Source organism: Bactrocera dorsalis, chromosome 1 (genome assembly GCF_023373825.1).
Source record: "Bactrocera dorsalis isolate Fly_Bdor chromosome 1, ASM2337382v1, whole genome shotgun sequence".
Lineage (NCBI taxonomy): Eukaryota > Metazoa > Arthropoda > Insecta > Diptera > Tephritidae > Bactrocera > Bactrocera dorsalis.
This window is the reverse complement of record NC_064303.1, coordinates 31,769,889-31,787,569: the sequence shown is the minus strand read 5'-3', so window position 1 is coordinate 31,787,569 and position 17,681 is coordinate 31,769,889. Positions and strand designations below refer to the sequence as shown.

The 17,681-nt window shown below is 37.6% G+C and overlaps 4 protein-coding genes across 7 annotated transcripts; 2 read left to right on the top strand and 2 right to left on the bottom strand.

The window, feature by feature from the left end:
- Positions 1 to 1,936: 1,936 nt before the first annotated feature.
- On the top strand, positions 1,937 to 8,638 carry LOC105223385 (uncharacterized). Its single transcript, XM_011201103.4, has 6 exons — positions 1,937 to 2,353; positions 2,468 to 2,758; positions 3,552 to 3,739; positions 4,414 to 4,509; positions 4,567 to 5,376; positions 8,117 to 8,638. The coding sequence occupies exons 1-6, from the start codon at positions 2,227 to 2,229 to the stop codon at positions 8,636 to 8,638; spliced, it is 2,034 nt and encodes a 677-aa protein (XP_011199405.4). The 5' UTR covers positions 1,937 to 2,226.
- A 298-nt stretch (positions 8,639 to 8,936) lies between these two features.
- On the bottom strand, positions 8,937 to 11,082 carry LOC105223383 (methionine aminopeptidase 2). Its single transcript, XM_011201101.4, has 3 exons — positions 10,787 to 11,082; positions 9,843 to 10,697; positions 8,937 to 9,772 (listed from the first exon to the last, which is right to left on the bottom strand). Exons 1-3 carry the CDS (start codon positions 10,935 to 10,937, stop codon positions 9,345 to 9,347), a joined length of 1,434 nt encoding a protein of 477 aa, XP_011199403.3. The 5' UTR covers positions 10,938 to 11,082; the 3' UTR covers positions 8,937 to 9,344.
- Positions 11,083 to 11,382: 300 nt separating this feature from the next.
- LOC105223384 (transcription initiation factor TFIID subunit 11) lies at positions 11,383 to 12,453 on the top strand. The gene is made up of 3 exons (XM_011201102.4): positions 11,383 to 11,818; positions 11,885 to 12,069; positions 12,136 to 12,453. Exons 1-3 carry the CDS (start codon positions 11,478 to 11,480, stop codon positions 12,270 to 12,272), a joined length of 663 nt encoding a protein of 220 aa, XP_011199404.2. The 5' UTR covers positions 11,383 to 11,477; the 3' UTR covers positions 12,273 to 12,453.
- A 158-nt stretch (positions 12,454 to 12,611) lies between these two features.
- LOC105223382 (zinc finger protein 62) lies at positions 12,612 to 17,670 on the bottom strand. Of its 4 annotated transcripts, none has more exons than XM_029549139.2 (7): positions 16,977 to 17,670; positions 16,181 to 16,845; positions 15,912 to 16,119; positions 15,061 to 15,848; positions 14,310 to 14,997; positions 13,417 to 13,898; positions 12,612 to 13,347 (listed from the first exon to the last, which is right to left on the bottom strand). In XM_029549139.2, the coding sequence occupies exons 1-7, from the start codon at positions 16,990 to 16,992 to the stop codon at positions 12,883 to 12,885; spliced, it is 3,312 nt and encodes a 1,103-aa protein (XP_029404999.2). In that variant the 5' UTR covers positions 16,993 to 17,670; the 3' UTR covers positions 12,612 to 12,882. The 4 variants fall into 4 exon arrangements, with proteins under 4 accessions (XP_029404999.2, XP_011199402.2, XP_011199401.2 ...); XM_011201100.4 differs by having other exon boundaries at positions 16,181 to 16,866; positions 17,026 to 17,669; XM_011201099.4 differs by having other exon boundaries at positions 17,037 to 17,668.
- Positions 17,671 to 17,681: the final 11 nt, after the last annotated feature.

Sequence of the window (17,681 nt, the reverse complement as noted above, 5' to 3'; positions counted from 1 at the left end):
GACACCATTCCACAGAACCGGCAGCTGGCACAAGAGGCTAGGCCCATGCTGAATAAGTGCTTCTTGATTTTGCAATGGCCTAGGCAAAGTGCAATAAATAACCGGAATTTGTTCTTGCGAGGTTGATTACTTTTTTAAACCTGTTGAGCTGGTAACCACCCTTTAGCAACTTGGTCTTGCGGATGCCTTGGAGTTGTTGCCATAACTTCTTCCTGCCTATTCTTTCCTCCATATAGAAAGGCTTATTTAGGGATGAGGACCAACCGCAATACAGGGTTCTGGTCCTGCAATTCTAATGGAAGCTGCAGAGTGGGCAACCCATTCATTCCCGGCTATACCTCACACGAAGATAAAGAGCACTTGGTTACGACCTGACAAGTGTTCTTTGCGCTCCTGCACCATTACCGATTATATATGTATATATGAATAAATAATCAGGAGAAGGAAACTAGTTGAAGTCCGCTCAATCCACCGATCCGTTCGTTCGTCGGTCTGTCTGTGGAAGCTGTAACTTAAATAAAGATTGAGATGTCGTCACGAAACTTTGTACGTGTATTTCATGGCACCCAAGGATTTATAGGCAAACTCGGATCATTGTTATGCCTATTAATTGAAAATCCTTAAAATATCTTATTTAAGCTCCACAATAAGATTTTGCATTAAGAGGGGGCATCAATGGTTTCAAAAAACTTGAAAAAGTGAACATAATCCCGCCGTCTAATATGTTTATTGTACAAAACTTCTAAAATATTCCAGCTAAAATAACCAAATTCACTGACGGCAAAACTGTTTGGTATCCGTACACTCCTGGTGGAAATGGATGAATTCGGATTTCGGCATGGCATGGCACCGGCAAATTTTAAGTAAAAACCCATATCTCGGGACCTACTCGACCGCTTTCAACCAAATTCAAAATTCGGTTAATAATATTATCCTAACATTCCAACATTACAGTGCGAAATCAAACAAAAACCACGCCTACTTTCCATACAACACAATTTTAAATTCCGTAAGAGTTTTTACGATCCAGTAAAGATATCAACTACCAGTTAATGTATCCACATAAAGATAATAGTATGTCTGTATATAAAAAATAGGTTGAATCGAAGGAATCCCTTAGCCCCCATATACCTAATATGAAGATTTTCGAACTTCCTGATGACTTCATAACGCATTTGAGACCTAAACCACATACAACTAATATGAGAGTTTTCAAACATCGAGGCGGGGCCGATGGATTGCCGGCCGAGCTATTCAAACACTGATAAGATCTGATAAGGAGCATGCAGAACTTAATCGAGCAGGTACAATCTTCTATAGTAGTGTACAGCTGCTAGCGTACGCCGATGATATTGATATCATTAGTTGTGCTTTCTCCAGGCAGTATAAGGAAGCGAAGAAAATGGGTGTGGTAGTGAACGAGGTTAAGACAAAATATCTCCTGTCAACAAATAAACAGTCGTCACACTTGCGACTTTGCTTCCACGTCACTGTTGACCGTCATAACTTCGAAGTCGAAGATAATTTCAGGTAGTCCGAATGAATGAAACCTCTGCATCTCTGTGAGTATTCGACGCAGTACCCGCCAGGACAAATAGAAGAAAAGGAAAAACGACTGGCCCGCTGTTGTAAACATTTGTAAACTCGCCTATCACCGCATAAGCGGTGTCTACGATAACAAAGAAGAAGAAAAATGCCACATCTATCTCCAATATTTCTAATATATAATTTTCAAACTTCCTATTTCAAAAATAGCTAAACGTTAATGTTGAACATACTTTGAATGATGAATTACCACCATTTCCATATTCTACATATGCATAATGATTTTCGTTTTTCTAAACGTTTGAAAGCCTATAAACATCTTTTATTTGTTTTAAAAATATATAAAAGTAATTAAATAAAAATGTAAACAATAAAATTATAGTACTATTGTAGTACTATTTTCAGAATATATTTTTTTCGTTGACATTTGTAATAACTTTTTATATTGATCATAATTTGTGAATAAAAATGCAACCCTGCGTTATTTTTAACGCAATAACCGTCTGGCAACACGAACTAACCGAACGGATATAAAGAACTGTTAATTTCAATTCCACTCTTTCAAAATTCAATGGTGAAACCGTGTGCTAATATAAAATTGTGGTGCAAAGCAAATATTTGTTCAGTGCCAGAATTAATTATCATAATTGTTGTATATACGAAAATAAATCAAACAGAAAAATGAACTCGTTAATATTAATCAACTATTTGGAGCAGCAAGCGAAAGGCAACAGCAAATTACAAGAACTGTTGGCCCAGACGGCACGGTGTTTGGTGCGCAAAGAAGAGAAACGTAAACTGGAGAATGGTAAGCACGAAGGATAATGAATAGATAAAGTATTAACAAAATAAAACAAATGCATAATATATTTCCTCAACTTTCTAAATTTATTTGCAACTAACAACAACAACCATCGCTTAGATTTATTACAAGAGACGCTAATCAACACAATGGACGTCTATGAATTGGAAAGCATTCTGAAACAGTTAAAATTACAATACCAACAACAATGCGCGGTACAAGAGGAAATGTTAACCGTTTACAAACATTCCGTCGAGTTTTGTGTGCAAGTACACAATATTGATTGGAATTCGCAATTACATTGTAAGCTGGAACTAATGCAATTGAAGTGTCAGAATGAGATACGCGAACTGAGCGAAGAATATGAGGAAGAAAAGGAACGTAGAAAAGCGTTGGAACAGCGGCCAATTGGTGGGTATGGTTGTATTTATACTGGTAACTGGAGATGGTTAAGCGTTAATAATACACTGAAAGTAGATGTTAAAAATTAGTTTAGATTTATTGATTGTTTTTCGGATTTTAAATGATTATCTTAATAAGTATTTATTTAATTTTATAAATTACTTAATTTTGTATAATTTTTAGTAAGGGAAACACCTACTCCGATAGCCTAAAAAAGCACTTTTGTGGATTAAATCAATAGAAATGATCAGAGTGACAAGCTGAGTCCGTCTGCGAACTAGTTTTTGGATATCGATTTGAAATTTTCATTCGCTCATTTCTCCTTAAAAATCTGCTCATATGTCGGAATCGACGATATCAGGTATATACTGACATACAAACTGACCAATCCACCTGAAGGTTTTGTATGGAAAACGTTTTTGTTTTACAATATATCTTCACAATATTTTCCAAGGTATTGCTTTAATTTTCGAAAAAGTTGTCCATATCAAATCACTATATCATATAGCTTCCATACAAACTGAACGGTCGGAATCGAGTGCTTGCATGGTAAACTTTTTCATGTAACGAGATATCTTCATGAAATTCGGCATATATTATTGTCCAAGGCAAATGCAATTATTTAGATCGGATCCCTATAGCTTGCCATAAAAACTAACTAATCAAGTGCTTTATTTTTATCTTTTTTGTATTTTTATTTTTTTTTATTATTTATGCATTATATTTAATTAATAATTTAACTTCATTTTTTTTTTAATTTTTATCGCGTTATTACTACATCTAACAAACATTTTACTTTCAGTTCAAAAAGTGCGTGCTGCTGAAAAAGAGCTTGCCAACATTCAGGCAAAAATAGACAATGCTAAACAACGTGCTACTGCTTACCAGAGCAAATTATTGGAGCAATTAGACAAGGCCCAAAACGAACAAAATGCTATAATCGTTGTACTAGTAAAAGGAAGCAAAGAAATATCAGAAAAAGAAGAAGAGGTAAATACTAAAATTTCAATTTATTATCAATGAAAAGGATAAAGTAATGGATCCATAAATATATATCCATGAGATTTTTTCAATATTTAAACGTTTATTTAAGAAAAACTATACGATGGATAATTATTGTCTTGTCTGCGTCATGAAAATTCGGCTTTACCGTTGATTTTGCTGTTTGGCCAGGTTTCAGATATGAGTTTTTGAGTTCCGGGTTGTCATAATGTTCCCAGTTTTCTGCTTTCAATAAACCGACTGCTTTTAAACGTTTTGGAATTGCGTTTCCAGTGACTCCCATAGATTCGACGAGCTCTTCTTGTGTTTGAGAACAGTCTTCATCAATTTATGTTTCTTCGTTTTCCAACACAAAATCACCACTTTTAAACCCCGACCCGCCAGGTGCAAGTCGCAGAAGATAGAATATACTATAAGAGTGAGTTCAGACGCTGATCATGTATACATTTTTTACTTTTTCTGAGATAATGTTTTCGGGCGGTTAAAAAATCAGTTCAATTAACAACGAACTCATAGGTTTCGTTTTTTTTTTTTGATATTCGTTACAAATTACAACTTACCAATTCAAAAACGGGAAGATCGCCTAAAAAAGCAACTCTTGTCCGAATATAATTACAAGTCATAATTTAAACTCTACCACGAAATCACTTTCCTTATTTCAGCTTGCAGCTTTGGAAAGCGCTTATAATGCCCAAAGAAAGGATTTGATGGCACAAAAGCAGGAATTGGTTTCAAAAATGCAAACATTCAATACAAAGGTAAGTAAAGTCACCATGAAACTCCGTATACATAAACAAGTCTTCGTTAAAATTCAGCTCCCCGTTTACGTCAACGCAAATGAGTTGGAGCCGAGTCTTGAGAAAGCCGCCACAAACCTCGATTTCACACCATCCATCGCTACCAAGCTTGATGCATTTCCTAATTTTGGAAATACCATTAATGCGAACACAGATGTAAAGCCGAAAGAAATCAGTTTCTTAGATCTTTTCAAGGAGTGGGAGTTACTGAAACAAAAACAGATCCAAGAGCTTGTAACCACTACTGCATATTCTGATTTCACTTCCATCCTTCCAAATTTGGCTGTAAGCTATGACTCTGAAATGGATCACACTAATACAATACCCGATAGTGGGCCAAAATCCATACTGCGACGTCCAAATATTGCCGAGGATGAAGGTGCTGCTTTTATACCCAAAAAACGTGTACGTTTTGTCACACACGAGGGTGTAGAGAGTAATATGGATTTCATCCCAACACGCCCTGCGAGCTTCAATCCGCTTGTAGGTGATGTTGTTGCCGGAATCGGTGAAGAAATTGAAAATGCTACATTTTTGGTTGAGGATAACGTACCATCATTTAATGGTGGTACTGAGACCATTGAAATTTTCAGTACCGATGAAGTCTTAAGAAATGAAAATAATAACGCGCACAGTGAGGAATTATCCGGACAGAGGCAGACCAAGCCGGAATTCGTTACGGCGAAAAAATTGCTCAGGAAAGCAAGATTACAGGGTTCCCAAAAGCAAAGCAAAGTTCACACGATTTCCAGTGCTGTCGAAAAAAAGTCAAAAATCGAAATTCAAGAATGTCGCATAGTTAAACCAGCGGGCACTAAATTGCCGACGGTGAGGTTTTTTAAAGTAATAATTTTGTTAATTAATTTAATATTTCTACTTTATAAGAAAATCAAATTTTGGAGAACTTAATTTCAAAAGCTGTTTAATATTATCTCAATATTGTTATACTCTTGCAAACATGTTGATACAGAGTAAAATTGTTTTGTTCACCTAACGGTTGTTTTTGTTACCAAAACTTAATCGACCACTTCGATTGGGAACTGGCGAATGACACGCGTGATGTTTTGATTCAAAGCCTGATTCGAAGAGTGATTGTCCGCATTCACTTTTGGCTTTACATATACTCACAAGTAAAAGTCTAACGGTTTGATATCACACGATCATGGTGGCCAATCGACCGGCTCAAAACGTGAAATCATATGCTCGCCGAAGTGTTCTCTCAATAAATCCATTGATTGATTCGATGTGTGGCATTTCAACAAGTCGCGGAAATCCAGTGCTTCAGTTTCAAGCATCAAATTGTCGGTTACCATGGCGCGATAACGGTCGCTATTGACGGTTACGTTCTCACCGATACCATTTTTGAAAAAATATGGACCGATAATACCACCGGCCCACAAACCACATCATATCGTTGTTTTTTATGGATGAAATGGCAGCTTTTTAATCTCTTCACGCTGACTTGCTTGAAAATAGGCCTCATCGCTGAACAAAATTTGGCCGAAAAGGTCGAATCTGTCTATAGAGTGAAGCAATGCCGCTTGGGAAGGTTGAGCGGCTTCAGTTCTTGCACAAGCTAAATTTTGTACACTTTCAATGTAATATCTCGACGCAAAATGAGCCAAGACGTACCATACGTCAGTCCGAGTTGCTGCGAAAGGCCCCGAATCGATTCTCCACCGTCTTGGTGTATACTCTCAGGTCTATTTGGTTGAATATTATCCAATAGAGAATGCTGGGACTCCAGATAGGTGATAGTGTTGCGAAAAGTACGCGCAGTAGGCCGGTTATGTTGACTATAAGTTGAGCGAAGAGCACGAAACATGAATTTTCCTAATAAAGTTGAACCATTTGTAAATGTTGTTCTGATGTAAGGCTTTCCATGCTGAAATACCAAACAATACTGAACAAAAATAACGTGACAGCTTGACGCGACTTACGTGTCATCTGTCAAAAAGAGGCTATTGAAAAGAGTACCTTTACTTGGATCACCCGTTAAAAAAGATAGGGTCAGAATGAAGAGGCGAATTGAATTTCGAGTTAGTCTGCGTCTGTTCGTCCGTCTGTCTTTCCTTCTGTTCGTGCAAGCAATAACTTTAGTAGAAATTGAGATATCGTGAAAAATAATGGTATACATGTTCCTTGTTTGTTCCTGATAGGAAGATTGCCACGCCTAAAAAACGAAAACTTGTAAAGTGCCATTACTAAGCTCTCAATTAAGATACAAATCGGCAATTTGGCACAGGAAAATTACCACCCCCAACTATGTTTAAACTTTCTTATTTATTTCGATTTACTTAGCCACAGTCTAGTCCATCAAGCACCAGTGTGTGTGGTGAATTCAATCGAGGTTATAGATCTCTCTAAGGCAGACTTCGGGAAGGTCAACAACAATAAGTTTATGTTCCGAAAACTATTGATGTTGTGTGCAAACAACAAAAAAATCGTCATGTGACTTATCGTGAGATTGAAACAACTATTGAGTGATTGGTGTAAAAAACATGTCGATTGGTCGAAAGAAAAACACGCCTATGGCATCATAACAGGTGATGAAACATAGATTTACGCGTATGAGCCCGAAAGTAAACAGCAGTCGACTGTATGGGTGTTTCAAAATGAGTCGCATCCAACAGAAGTTGTTCGCACACGATGCACTTCCAAGCAAAAGGTTGCCTGTTTTGTTTATGCGAAAACTATTAGATGAAATCCTATATCTCAGAAACTACTTGACGAATTCCAACCAAATCTGGTTGGTTACCTCCCGAAATTCCTATCATAAACTGAGAAAATGCGATAACAACCATGCCTACTTCTCATATAACGCATTTTTAAAATGCATCTGATTCTTTCACTTTCTTCTTCTTTATTGGCGTAGACACCGCTTACGAAGTTATAGCCAAATTTACAAGAGCGCGCCAGGCGTTCCTGCTTTTATCTGTTTGGCGACAATTGGAGATTCCAAGTCTTCCTTTGCTTTCCCCGACGGATACTGCGTCGAATACTAAGAGCTGTTGTGTTTTCATTCATTCGGACGACGAGACCTAGCCAGCGTAGCCGCTGCCTCTTAATTTCCTGAACTATGTCAATGTCGTCGTATATTTCGTACAGCCCGTAACGCCGACTCATCAGATGTTGTCATCGTCCATATCTCTGCACCATATAACAGGATGATGAGTAACTTGTAGAGTTTGGACTTTGTTCGTCGAGAGAGGACTTTACTTCTCAATTGCCTGCGCAGTCTGAAGTAACACCTGTTGGATTTCCAGGCTGACATTATTGTTGGTGTTAATACTGGTTCCATGGTAGACGAAAGTACCTACGACTTCGAAGTTATGATAGTCAAAAGTGACGTGGGAACCCAGACGCGAGTGCGACGACTGTTTGATGACAGGATGTATTTCGTCTTCAGACTTTGCCTAGACCCTATATAACTAACAGGCCTTATATACCTGAATGTACTTCCTTGGTTTTAATCCTTGCAATTTGCAAGAGTATGAAATGTTCGGTTATACCCGAACTTCGCTCCTACTTACTTGTTTTTTTTAATAATTTATATTGCTTTTTTCAGAAATTACCCATAGATCTCACACCAGAACCTCAAACACAACACACAAACTCAACAATTGCCATAGAATCTTTACAGCCGACCAAGAATAAAGTGTTCAAAACACCGCCAATACCAAAAGTACGAAAGCAAGAGAAAATACCAGACCGTAATGACTTCTTCGACGACTTTTCTAGCGTAGAAACCTCTCAAACAGATTCCGAGGTGGGTTCAAATGCCGTTAAAGACCCAAATGCTATGTTAAGCTTTGATGAGCACACGGGTATTAGTGAGAAATCTAAACGCAGGTGTAAAAAGTCGTCAATGGATTTTGAGAGTTTCTTCCGCGAGACCCTCAAGAGCTGCAATGATAGCAGCGCTGATTTGCAGGTGTCACCCACTGACGAGGACAACGACTTACTGCAGTTCGATTTGAATTTTGCTGACAATAACGGCTTATCGAATAGCAACTATGAGGATTTCTTCGCTGATCAAGAGAATGCTGGAAAAGATGATGACTTATTGTCGTTTAACTTCAGTGATTAGTCCGATGGAAATGTGAAAATATTTGTAATTTCTCTTCTTATTTATTGACATTTTGTAAATTGGTGTCCCTAATCTAAAACCGGGAAATATGTATTCTCGCAGTAAATTTAATGGATTTTTATTTGGCTTTAATTGTGTTTTTTGTTGTTGTAAATATGAATTTTGTTAAAGTATTACAAATTTTGTTTTTTTCTTGTGGATTCTCTTTACCGTAAAGTGGACTTTATCATCAGTAAATTGCTGTGGAACCTATTTGTATTGTAGGCTTTGAAATATGAAAAAATTAAGACTCTTGTCATCTTTTTAATGTAACTTTTATTTTTTGGGTTTTTGATAAACATGCTTTATTTTACTTTTACGTTTCAAATTCAATGCTTTATGTATGTATGTATTACAAAATCGATTACTAGAAGCAGATATAAACATTTTTTTAGAACGAATTGGTACATTGGGCGCAAAGGATTTTCATTCGAATAATAATTAAACAATGTATGCAATTTTTAGATGATTAGAGCTTAGTTTGTTTGCTTTGGCCAAATCTTAGTATTTTGAGTGTTATACACATTTAAGGAAAATAATTTTCTATAGGGGTAAATTTCAAGTGTTAATTCCATTGAGCACTAGAAAAATTATGATTACGAAAACAATTTAGAATTTGCATTCTTCTTCTACACAAGTGTTGTTGTTGTATGTATATGTGTATGTACTAATAATCCTCACCACGCGATACAATTTCTTTACATGATGGGCGCAACATAATTGTATGCTCGTACTGAGCTGTGTAGCAACCTCTAATGTCGCACAGTGGTGGGTAGGCCTCCACAACACCTTTATCGCAAAGATCCTTCAGCGCCATTTGATATTTGGTGGCACCGGCGCGATCCAACCAACGTTTACAGAACGCCAATGTGCCGAAATGTTTATTGATTGTGCCAAGTAACTGTTTGGATGATTGCAAACGCAATGGCACGAACGGGGCATCGAAATTCTTCATGTAATGCGAACAATCCATATCGTCATGCACTAGACCGCGACCGGTTGAACCGAAAGTCTCAATAGCGTAGAACTCATTCTCTTCCATGCGTGTGGATTCGCCTCCCTTGACAATTGGCACAGTCTTGCCCGAGTGAATACCTGAGTACAAAATAAAAGTTTTAGCAATTATATGCCCGCACAAATATGTAAAGAACTGAGTGTCACTTACGATAGGGGCTGATGGAATGGCCGTTCAGATTTCTGATAGACTTGATTGGATATGTTTTGCCATCCAACTCCAATTCATATGATTCCATAACTTCTTGTATGGCAGCGCCTACATCGCATAGACGTACATCAATACCGGCTTCTTTGATACCTGTATTGGTGGCTTCCTTCACAGCTTGCAAAAGTTTGTCGTACTTATTGTTAAATGTCAGCGTGAAGGCGCAATCGATAATGCGTCCCTTGATGTGTGTGCCGAAATCAATTTTGCAAACATCATCATACTGCAAGACAGTCGTATCCCCAGCGTTAGGCGTGTAATGGGCAGCGCAATGATTCAACGAGCAACCGGTGGGAAATGCCAAACCGGCTTCAAGTCCATTTTCACCAATCAAACGACGTGCTGTATTCTCCAATTCTTCGCAAATCTGAATCATAGTCATGCCGGGCTTAATATAACGTTGCATGTACTGCCTGGTCTGTCTGTGTGCCTCGGCAGCCTGACGCAATTCCTGATAGATATCATTATGCATACGATCCAAAGCACGTTTTTCTTCTGATGTAAAACGATCCTTGGCAGTACGATCATCTGGCAGATCTTTAGGTGTGGGATGTTGTAAAATCTCACCCTCTGGAAATTGTCCATCAGGGAAGAGTTCCGCAATTGGTATGCTTGGTGGATCGGTTTGCACTTTCTTATTACCGCCTTTGTTTTTGTTTTTATTCTTCTTCTTAGGCGCTGATTTTTTATCGCCCTCATTTGTGGCATTTTCAGCTTCCTCTTTGGACTCACCGTTAGCCACCGCATTTACTGTTTCGCTATTTTCACCATCCGTTGCCTTTTTCGCCGCTGCCTCAGCTAGCACAAAGAAATAGTGTGGTAATTGCATTAGGGTTAGGTGATCTAATTTAGAAAAATATCATTGTACATTCTGTAGCGCAGCTTACCTTGTCGCAGTTTCTTGTTATTTGGTTTAGGCTTCTTTTGCTTTTTCACTTCCTCTCCAGTTGCGGCAGGAGCTGTCGCATCGGTTGCCGTATTTTCTACGTCTTCCTCCGCATTGACTGTGGTTTCCACTTTTGTTACTTCTACTGACATATTGTTGTACAACCACAATGAATATCCAATTTGGTTATTAAATGAACTTTGTGTAAAGTAATGCTGTAAAATTTTCCGTACTGGATGAGTGTTGCAGAAAAAGGGAAGACAAAAACACGAGGTAGTTGTCAAAGCGACAAAAAGGCACGGTGCGAAAATAGCAAAAAAATAACAATGCATTTGACAGCCGACAGTGCTGTGGCAACTGAACAAAATTAAATTTTTTGTTTTTGGTCCGAAATGTGCTAATAACGATACTAACGCAGTTTCTATTTCAATTAAAAATATCTCAGCGAAATAAAAACTTTCAATCATATTTCGGATTTCATAAACACTTTTATCGTCATTATATTCATTACAATTATTTTAAAACTTAAGAAAAATAAAAAAAAAATATCATGCAACCCTGCTCTTGTAGATAAAACTAACTATTGATATTTGTCAAACAGCTGGTTTTGCAGTTGCAGAAAAAAAGTAAACTTTTGTATACTGTTTATATGTAAGCAACTTGTTTTATTTATTGAAAATAAATTAACTCTAATGGATGAAATACTGCTTCCAACAACAACTGTCTCAACTACGACAACAACAAATTCAAGTTCGCAAAAGCAAACCGAACACGATGAAGTCGATTTAAAGTTATTTGACAAAGCAAAGATTAGCAGCGATATGGAAAATCGCACGCGCGATGTCGATGGTGATGGCAATGTTAATAGCGATCACTCCGGTGATGAAGGTGCTAACAAGGTACGTTTTCAAGATGACCTTAGAATGGATATGAAGGAGCCAAAATTGGAAGGTGCAGAATTAAACGATGATGCGCCGTCCAAAAAACAGAAAACCAAAAAGGAGTTGGAAGAAGAGGAGCGCGAAAAAATGCAGTGAGTAAATAGCTAGAAATTCATTGTGAAAAATGTAGATTAAAGTTTTTTTTAACTGCAATGTAGAGTGCTCGTTTCCAACTTTACCGAAGAGCAGCTCGATCGCTATGAAATGTATCGGCGTTCGGCATTTCCCAAAGCGGCAGTGAAGCGCCTCATGCAAACCATAACTGGCTGCTCCGTATCACAAAATGTCGTAATCGCTATGTCGGGTATAGCGAAAGTATTTGTTGGTGAAATCGTGGAGGAGGGTAAGCCGGCCAAAAATTTACTTTATTTGAAACATTTTTGTCATGTATTTTCATTTACATATTCAGCTTTAGATGTAATGGAGTCGGGAGGTGAAACCGGCGCTTTGCAGCCCAAATATTTACGCGAAGCCGTGCGCCGCTTACGACAACGTGGCCGTATGCCTATAGGGAAATTTCAAAAACCATACTTTCGCTTAAATTAAAGGCTGTTTTCCACACAAATATGATAAACATTAAAGTTAATTTAGCAGTTTCTAAAAACTTAGTAATAAGTGTAGGCACGAAGATGTATTGTATGTTTAAATGTAAATTATAAATATAAGCGAAGCAAAATGTATTAAAGCAGTCAGTAAAATGTTGACGTGTATGCATTTGTAAAGTAAACATACCATTTTATTTTTTTGACAAGCGTTCGGTATTATACACTGTGGCAACGAATTACTACTCATGCATAGTGAATTTCAGCTGAAGTCATTTGTAAACAAGGTTTACTAGTGTTTTTTTTTTTTGTTTGCATAATAATGTTGCACTTTACTAAAATGTTATTTTTTATTACATATTAGAAAATTTATTGTAATATTCATATATTTTTTAGCTCTATACATATTTAAGCAGTACATGTTTACAAATATAAAATTTGCTTTATATTTTTACGCATACCTTTACTAACTAAAACTAAAAAAAAATACATTTTAAAATGCAAAGATGCTTAAGTTAAGCGTATCACTACCAAACTCTATGAGACTTTAAAAGCAACTTAAATCTACAACTAAACATACAAATTAAATCTAAATAATGCCCTCATTTCCGCACTCAAGGAAATGCGGTCGACGTAGACGCCAATGTATGTGTATCATCTATAAATTGCGTGATGACTTGTGGCAGCAATAATTGTGGTGTCGCGGTTTGTGTATAGTTTAGGGGCACAGTTGCCAAAGGCGCAGACGGCTCCGAGGGATAATTGATCTCTTGCGCCATCGGACGATCACGATCAATTACTTCTTTTGCTATAAGCGTATTGGTTTCCTTATAATCCACGCCAGCCTCTGGCTTAGCGCCTAAAAGTAGATTGCCTTTTTGCACGCCCATGTACTGTGTCGCTTTTGCGTTGAGTGGTAATTGGCCACAAGTATCCGAGTGCACTTTACGATGCGCCTGCAGGTTGGAAACACAAGTGAAACGTTTGCCACAGCCATTGCAAAGGAAACGTTTGATGCCCGTATGCACGGTCATGTGTGTGAGCAGTGATTCGCGGTAGGGATAAGCTTTAGGGCACAGCTGGGGGATGGAAATTAAGTTTTATTATTTATATAAAAAAGCACATGTAAACGAATTTCGGTCACTTACATGACACTGGAAAGGTTTGAAGTCCGTGTGCCGCGTTTTTATGTGAGTCTTGTATTGCGCTTTAACTTTGAAGGTCTTGCCGCATTTGTCGCACTGATAGGGCGTATCATCCTTGTGCAAAAGCAGATGTGTTTTCAATATACCTGCTGTGGTTAGATGCTTGCCACACACATTGCACTGATAAAGCGGCTTACGGCCACAATCGGAGCGTACGTGATCGGTCAACGAGGTGCGTCCAGAGAATTTCTTACCACATTTGTCACAAACAAAATTTCTATTCGCTACAGATTTGCTGTCTCGCTCCTGTTCATGTTTTCTCATGTGATTTTTCAACGAATCATGACCGGTCATGAATTTTTCACAAATATTGCAAAATATGAGATCACGATGCTCCTTGCGCGCATGCGCAGTTGCCTCGTCCTTGGTTGCGAAATACAAAGAGCAATAGCAGGGACATTTGAAGGTCAAACTGCCGTCGGGACCTACGCAAAGAGAAAAAAATAATATATAAAATATATATATAGTAAATTCATTCCGTTATTTGGGTTCAAAAAACAGTTTTAGTACAATTTTGTGGATTAGCTTTTTTAATTTATGGTTCCAGTATTTGGATTAAAAATTTAAAAAGAAAAATATTTTTAATTAAACTTTTCGGGATTACAAAATAAATTAAAAATTATAAAATTTAAATTATAAATAAATTTTTAATCGGATTTTTTGAATTGAATTTTGTTTTATTAAACTTTTTTTTTAATTTCCCGATAGCTGGGTTAAAAATAATTTTTAGTAAGGATTTTACGATTTATAAAAAAATTAATTCAAATGTTACTAAAATAATTTTTTAATGCATTAATTGTAACCCTGCATTCAAAGATTATTTATGTTTTGCTCACCATGCATTTTGATGTGATTGGTCAAACGTTTCTCCATAAGATATATTTTGGTGCAAATATGGCACTTGAAGACTTCACCATCATTAATGGTCGTTTCTTCGGTTTTAAAGGTCTCCTTGATTTCCTCTTCTGGCCGTTGATGATCGTCACGCAAATGCTTCTCAAAAGGTTTGCGTATGTGGTATACTTTTATGCAATATGGGCACTGCCAAGGCTTCTCACCGCGCTTCGATAGTTTCAAACGCGCTTTCAATTCCTTTTGTGAAAGCTTAGCCATACGACCCGGCTTACACGCTTTACCAGTTTTTGGTTTATCTTCCGTCTCCTCATCATCAGCGACTGCATTTTCAACATTTTCATCGGCATTAATAGGCACATTTACGTCATTCGTCAGTTGAGGTGGCTTACGTCCACGTTTCGGGACCTTTGCATTATCTTCAATTTGCGGCTGTGCAACTTTTTTGATGGTTTTACGTGATTTTTTCAGCGCTTGCAATGCACTATCCAGCCGATCTGTATCATTTGTAAGTTCATTGTCTGTATCTGCCCCTTGTTGGTGTCGTCTGGGGCGGGGGAATGACACGGCATTGCGTGAAACTTTCACACTCGACTCATCCTTTAATGCGGGGTACCGTTGGCATACATCTCGCAGCATTATTTTACAAGGAGCAAGTGGCGCGATTAAATGCTATAGAAAATATATACAAATTATTATAAAAATTGCAATGTTATAATAATTTTTCAAGCTCACATCACTATCAACGTCCAAAATGTCAGTCTCCTCAACATAGTCGGCGCTATCCTCGGCTTTGATTAATATCAATTCAGTCTCATGTAAGCCCGCTAGCTCTCTCTTCATAACGCTTTGCGTCGTCTTATCTTTTAACAGCGAATCGAGCAGTTTATCTTTATTTTTGAAAATACTGGCATCTTCTGATTTGACTTCGAACTCGGTGCCAACAAATTCACGAGAGTCGATAAATTCAAGATCGTCATCATCATATGCATTATCCATATATTTTTCAACTCTTGCGGTGTTTTCTTCTTTTTTAATATCTTTCAGTTTTGCAAGCGTTAATTGTACATTTTCTTTATGCTCATCTTCACTAGCACTATCTTCGGCTGGATCAAAATCGGCATAATCATCTTCCGAATCTGTTTCGAATTTACCGACCTCGGTAACAGTTTTTTCTTCCGTACCATTTTGTAAGCTAGGCGGTGGAGCAGGATTTGTTGCTTCCTGCGTTTCTATTATCGTGGTAGTCTCAAGCGCGTTAATTTCCACCTTTTCAACACATTCATTAATCCAACTCTCCTGCTCATATTCATCGTCTTCTTCCGTATCTGTAGCAGATATTTTCCGCTTTCTTTTGCCTGGTCTGCCATTAGCACGATTTTTGACGTTCAAATTTGTGGGTGTAGTACTGTCAACATCTACCTTTGCGTTTGACTTACGCACTTGTTCTTTATGATCTGGCTTGATAATGCGATTGGAATTGTTTACTTTTATTTCAGAGGTAGGATTGAGTGTTGGTGGTACTAAAAAGTGATATTTAGTTAAGTAATAAAATAATACCGTACAAACTGTAAGTTAAGACTTACTTCTGTGCCGATGCGTACGCGTGCGCTGTTTGGGCGGATCAAATTCTGGTAGACCACAGGTGTCGGGTCGCGTACGTCGATGTTTTATCAAATTCGAATGACAAGAGAAACGTGTAAGGCAGCATTTACACTCCACCAAACGGACGCCGGTGTGTATCGAAGAATGCGTAACAATACTTTCTCGGTGAGCAAAACACTTACCACAAACCTAAAATAAACAAAATTATATTCAAAATCCTCAAAACACATACAAATTATTTTTTACTAACATCACACTTGTGTGGTTTCTCGCCAGTATGCGAGCGTTCATGCTCCACCAGGCGTCCTTTTTGCAGAAAATTCTTGCCACAATAGCTACAACAATACTTCCGCTCGCCAGTATGCAACACCATGTGTTGCTTAAGATTGTATTTTGTTACGAAAGTCATTGAACACTGCTCACATTTGTGTGGTTTAATTTTGCCACACTCCGTTTCTATATGTCGTTTATATGGATAAATTGTCTTATATTCTGCGCCACATTTGTCACATTTCAGCATTTCCCTATCGATGCCGTTATGAACGACGCGTATATGCTCACGATAGTCATCTTCGTTTGTAAACGTTACTTCTGTACAGAGCCGGCAAACGATTGTTGTATGTACCTTATCCCGATGTTTCTTCAATTCTTCCTCAGAACAGAAGCGTTCGTCACAATAACGACAGAGGAAGCCACCAGGTGGCTCATGTTTCTTTACATGCTTCACATAACCGCTTAGCGATACTAATGCCTTATCACATACAGGACAATGCAGTTTGGGTACACCGTCGGTAGTCAATTGCACTAACATTGATTTTGTTGCTGTTGTAGTTGGTGGTGGAGCTGGTGTTGCTGCAGTTGTACTGGCAGCTGCCATGTTTGATGCTGTGGTGTCGCTGATTTGCGACGCTGTTGCTGAAAGAACAATCGCATATACTTAGCGCCCAACAGTTGAAAGGTTTTGAGGTTCAAATATAGAAGGACACAGTTGAATTAAAATATATATTCTATATATAACATTGTTTAGCCGCAATTAATGCACATACTCATAACTAATAACATTAACTAAACCAAAGTTCTTTAAACAATAAATACCTGCTGCTCACCGAACTACACTTTTTATTAAGAACTTTGCTTATTTAAAGCCCGAGCACAATACGCAAATTCAACAATATACATAATTTGTATTTAGTTATTTTGTTGTGTTTTTCATGTCTACGCGTTCTTTTTGGTTACAAACGTGCACATATGATAGAAAAAATGTAAACAACTATCGCACTGCAAAAAATTATATATGAATTTTTCATAAGTTCATGTTTCACCAAATGCACTACACTTTTAAAATTTTGTATTGGTGAAAAATCTATGCTTATCAAATTTTCTACACTTAAAAAATCTACCCGTCCGTCCACTGGCTGTGCAAAATCAAAGATGGCAGACTACATAAAGCAAACGTCAATTTCGTTGTGTGTATTCATTTCACTTGATTTTCCAATTGGGAGAGCACTGAGCGAAATGCGGCATTGCCAGCAGCAAGTTACGCAGCGGACGTTTTTTTTATTAATGAAGTAGGTACATGGTGAAAATTTTCAAAAGGATTTCATAAAACTGGCATGCATGAACCTTTTTTTAAGTAAAAATTATTGAAGAAGAAGAAAAGTATTCTGCTGTTTAGCTCTAGTTGCTCTACAAATGGGTAAAAAATCATTATTCGATGCTTAGAACCAGCTGATTTTTCTTTTTTTTTGGTA

What these genes read in the sequence shown, in the direction of transcription:
- LOC105223382 (XM_029549139.2), bottom strand. An exon ending in GCGTACGCATCGGCACAGAA is followed by an intron (nt 15,849 to 15,911) that starts GTAAGTCTTAAC and finishes ATCACTTTTTAG; the next exon opens with TACCACCAACACTCAATCCT. An exon ending in TTTTGGACGTTGATAGTGAT is followed by an intron (nt 14,998 to 15,060) that starts GTGAGCTTGAAA and finishes TATTTTCTATAG; the next exon opens with CATTTAATCGCGCCACTTGC.
- LOC105223384 (XM_011201102.4), top strand. Translation starts at nt 11,478, where the DNA reads ATGGATGAAATACTGCTTCCAACAACAACTGTCTCAACTACGACAACA. An exon ending in GAGGAGCGCGAAAAAATGCA is followed by an intron (nt 11,819 to 11,884) that starts GTGAGTAAATAG and finishes ACTGCAATGTAG; the next exon opens with AGTGCTCGTTTCCAACTTTA. An exon ending in TGGTGAAATCGTGGAGGAGG is followed by an intron (nt 12,070 to 12,135) that starts GTAAGCCGGCCA and finishes TTACATATTCAG; the next exon opens with CTTTAGATGTAATGGAGTCG.
- LOC105223383 (XM_011201101.4), bottom strand. Translation starts at nt 10,937, where the DNA reads ATGTCAGTAGAAGTAACAAAAGTGGAAACCACAGTCAATGCGGAGGAA. An exon ending in TAACAAGAAACTGCGACAAG is followed by an intron (nt 10,698 to 10,786) that starts GTAAGCTGCGCT and finishes TCTTTGTGCTAG; the next exon opens with CTGAGGCAGCGGCGAAAAAG. An exon ending in CCATTCCATCAGCCCCTATC is followed by an intron (nt 9,773 to 9,842) that starts GTAAGTGACACT and finishes TTTTGTACTCAG; the next exon opens with GTATTCACTCGGGCAAGACT.
- LOC105223385 (XM_011201103.4), top strand. Translation starts at nt 2,227, where the DNA reads ATGAACTCGTTAATATTAATCAACTATTTGGAGCAGCAAGCGAAAGGC. An exon ending in GTTGGAACAGCGGCCAATTG is followed by an intron (nt 2,759 to 3,551) that starts GTGGGTATGGTT and finishes TTTTACTTTCAG; the next exon opens with TTCAAAAAGTGCGTGCTGCT. An exon ending in TGCAAACATTCAATACAAAG is followed by an intron (nt 4,510 to 4,566) that starts GTAAGTAAAGTC and finishes GTTAAAATTCAG; the next exon opens with CTCCCCGTTTACGTCAACGC.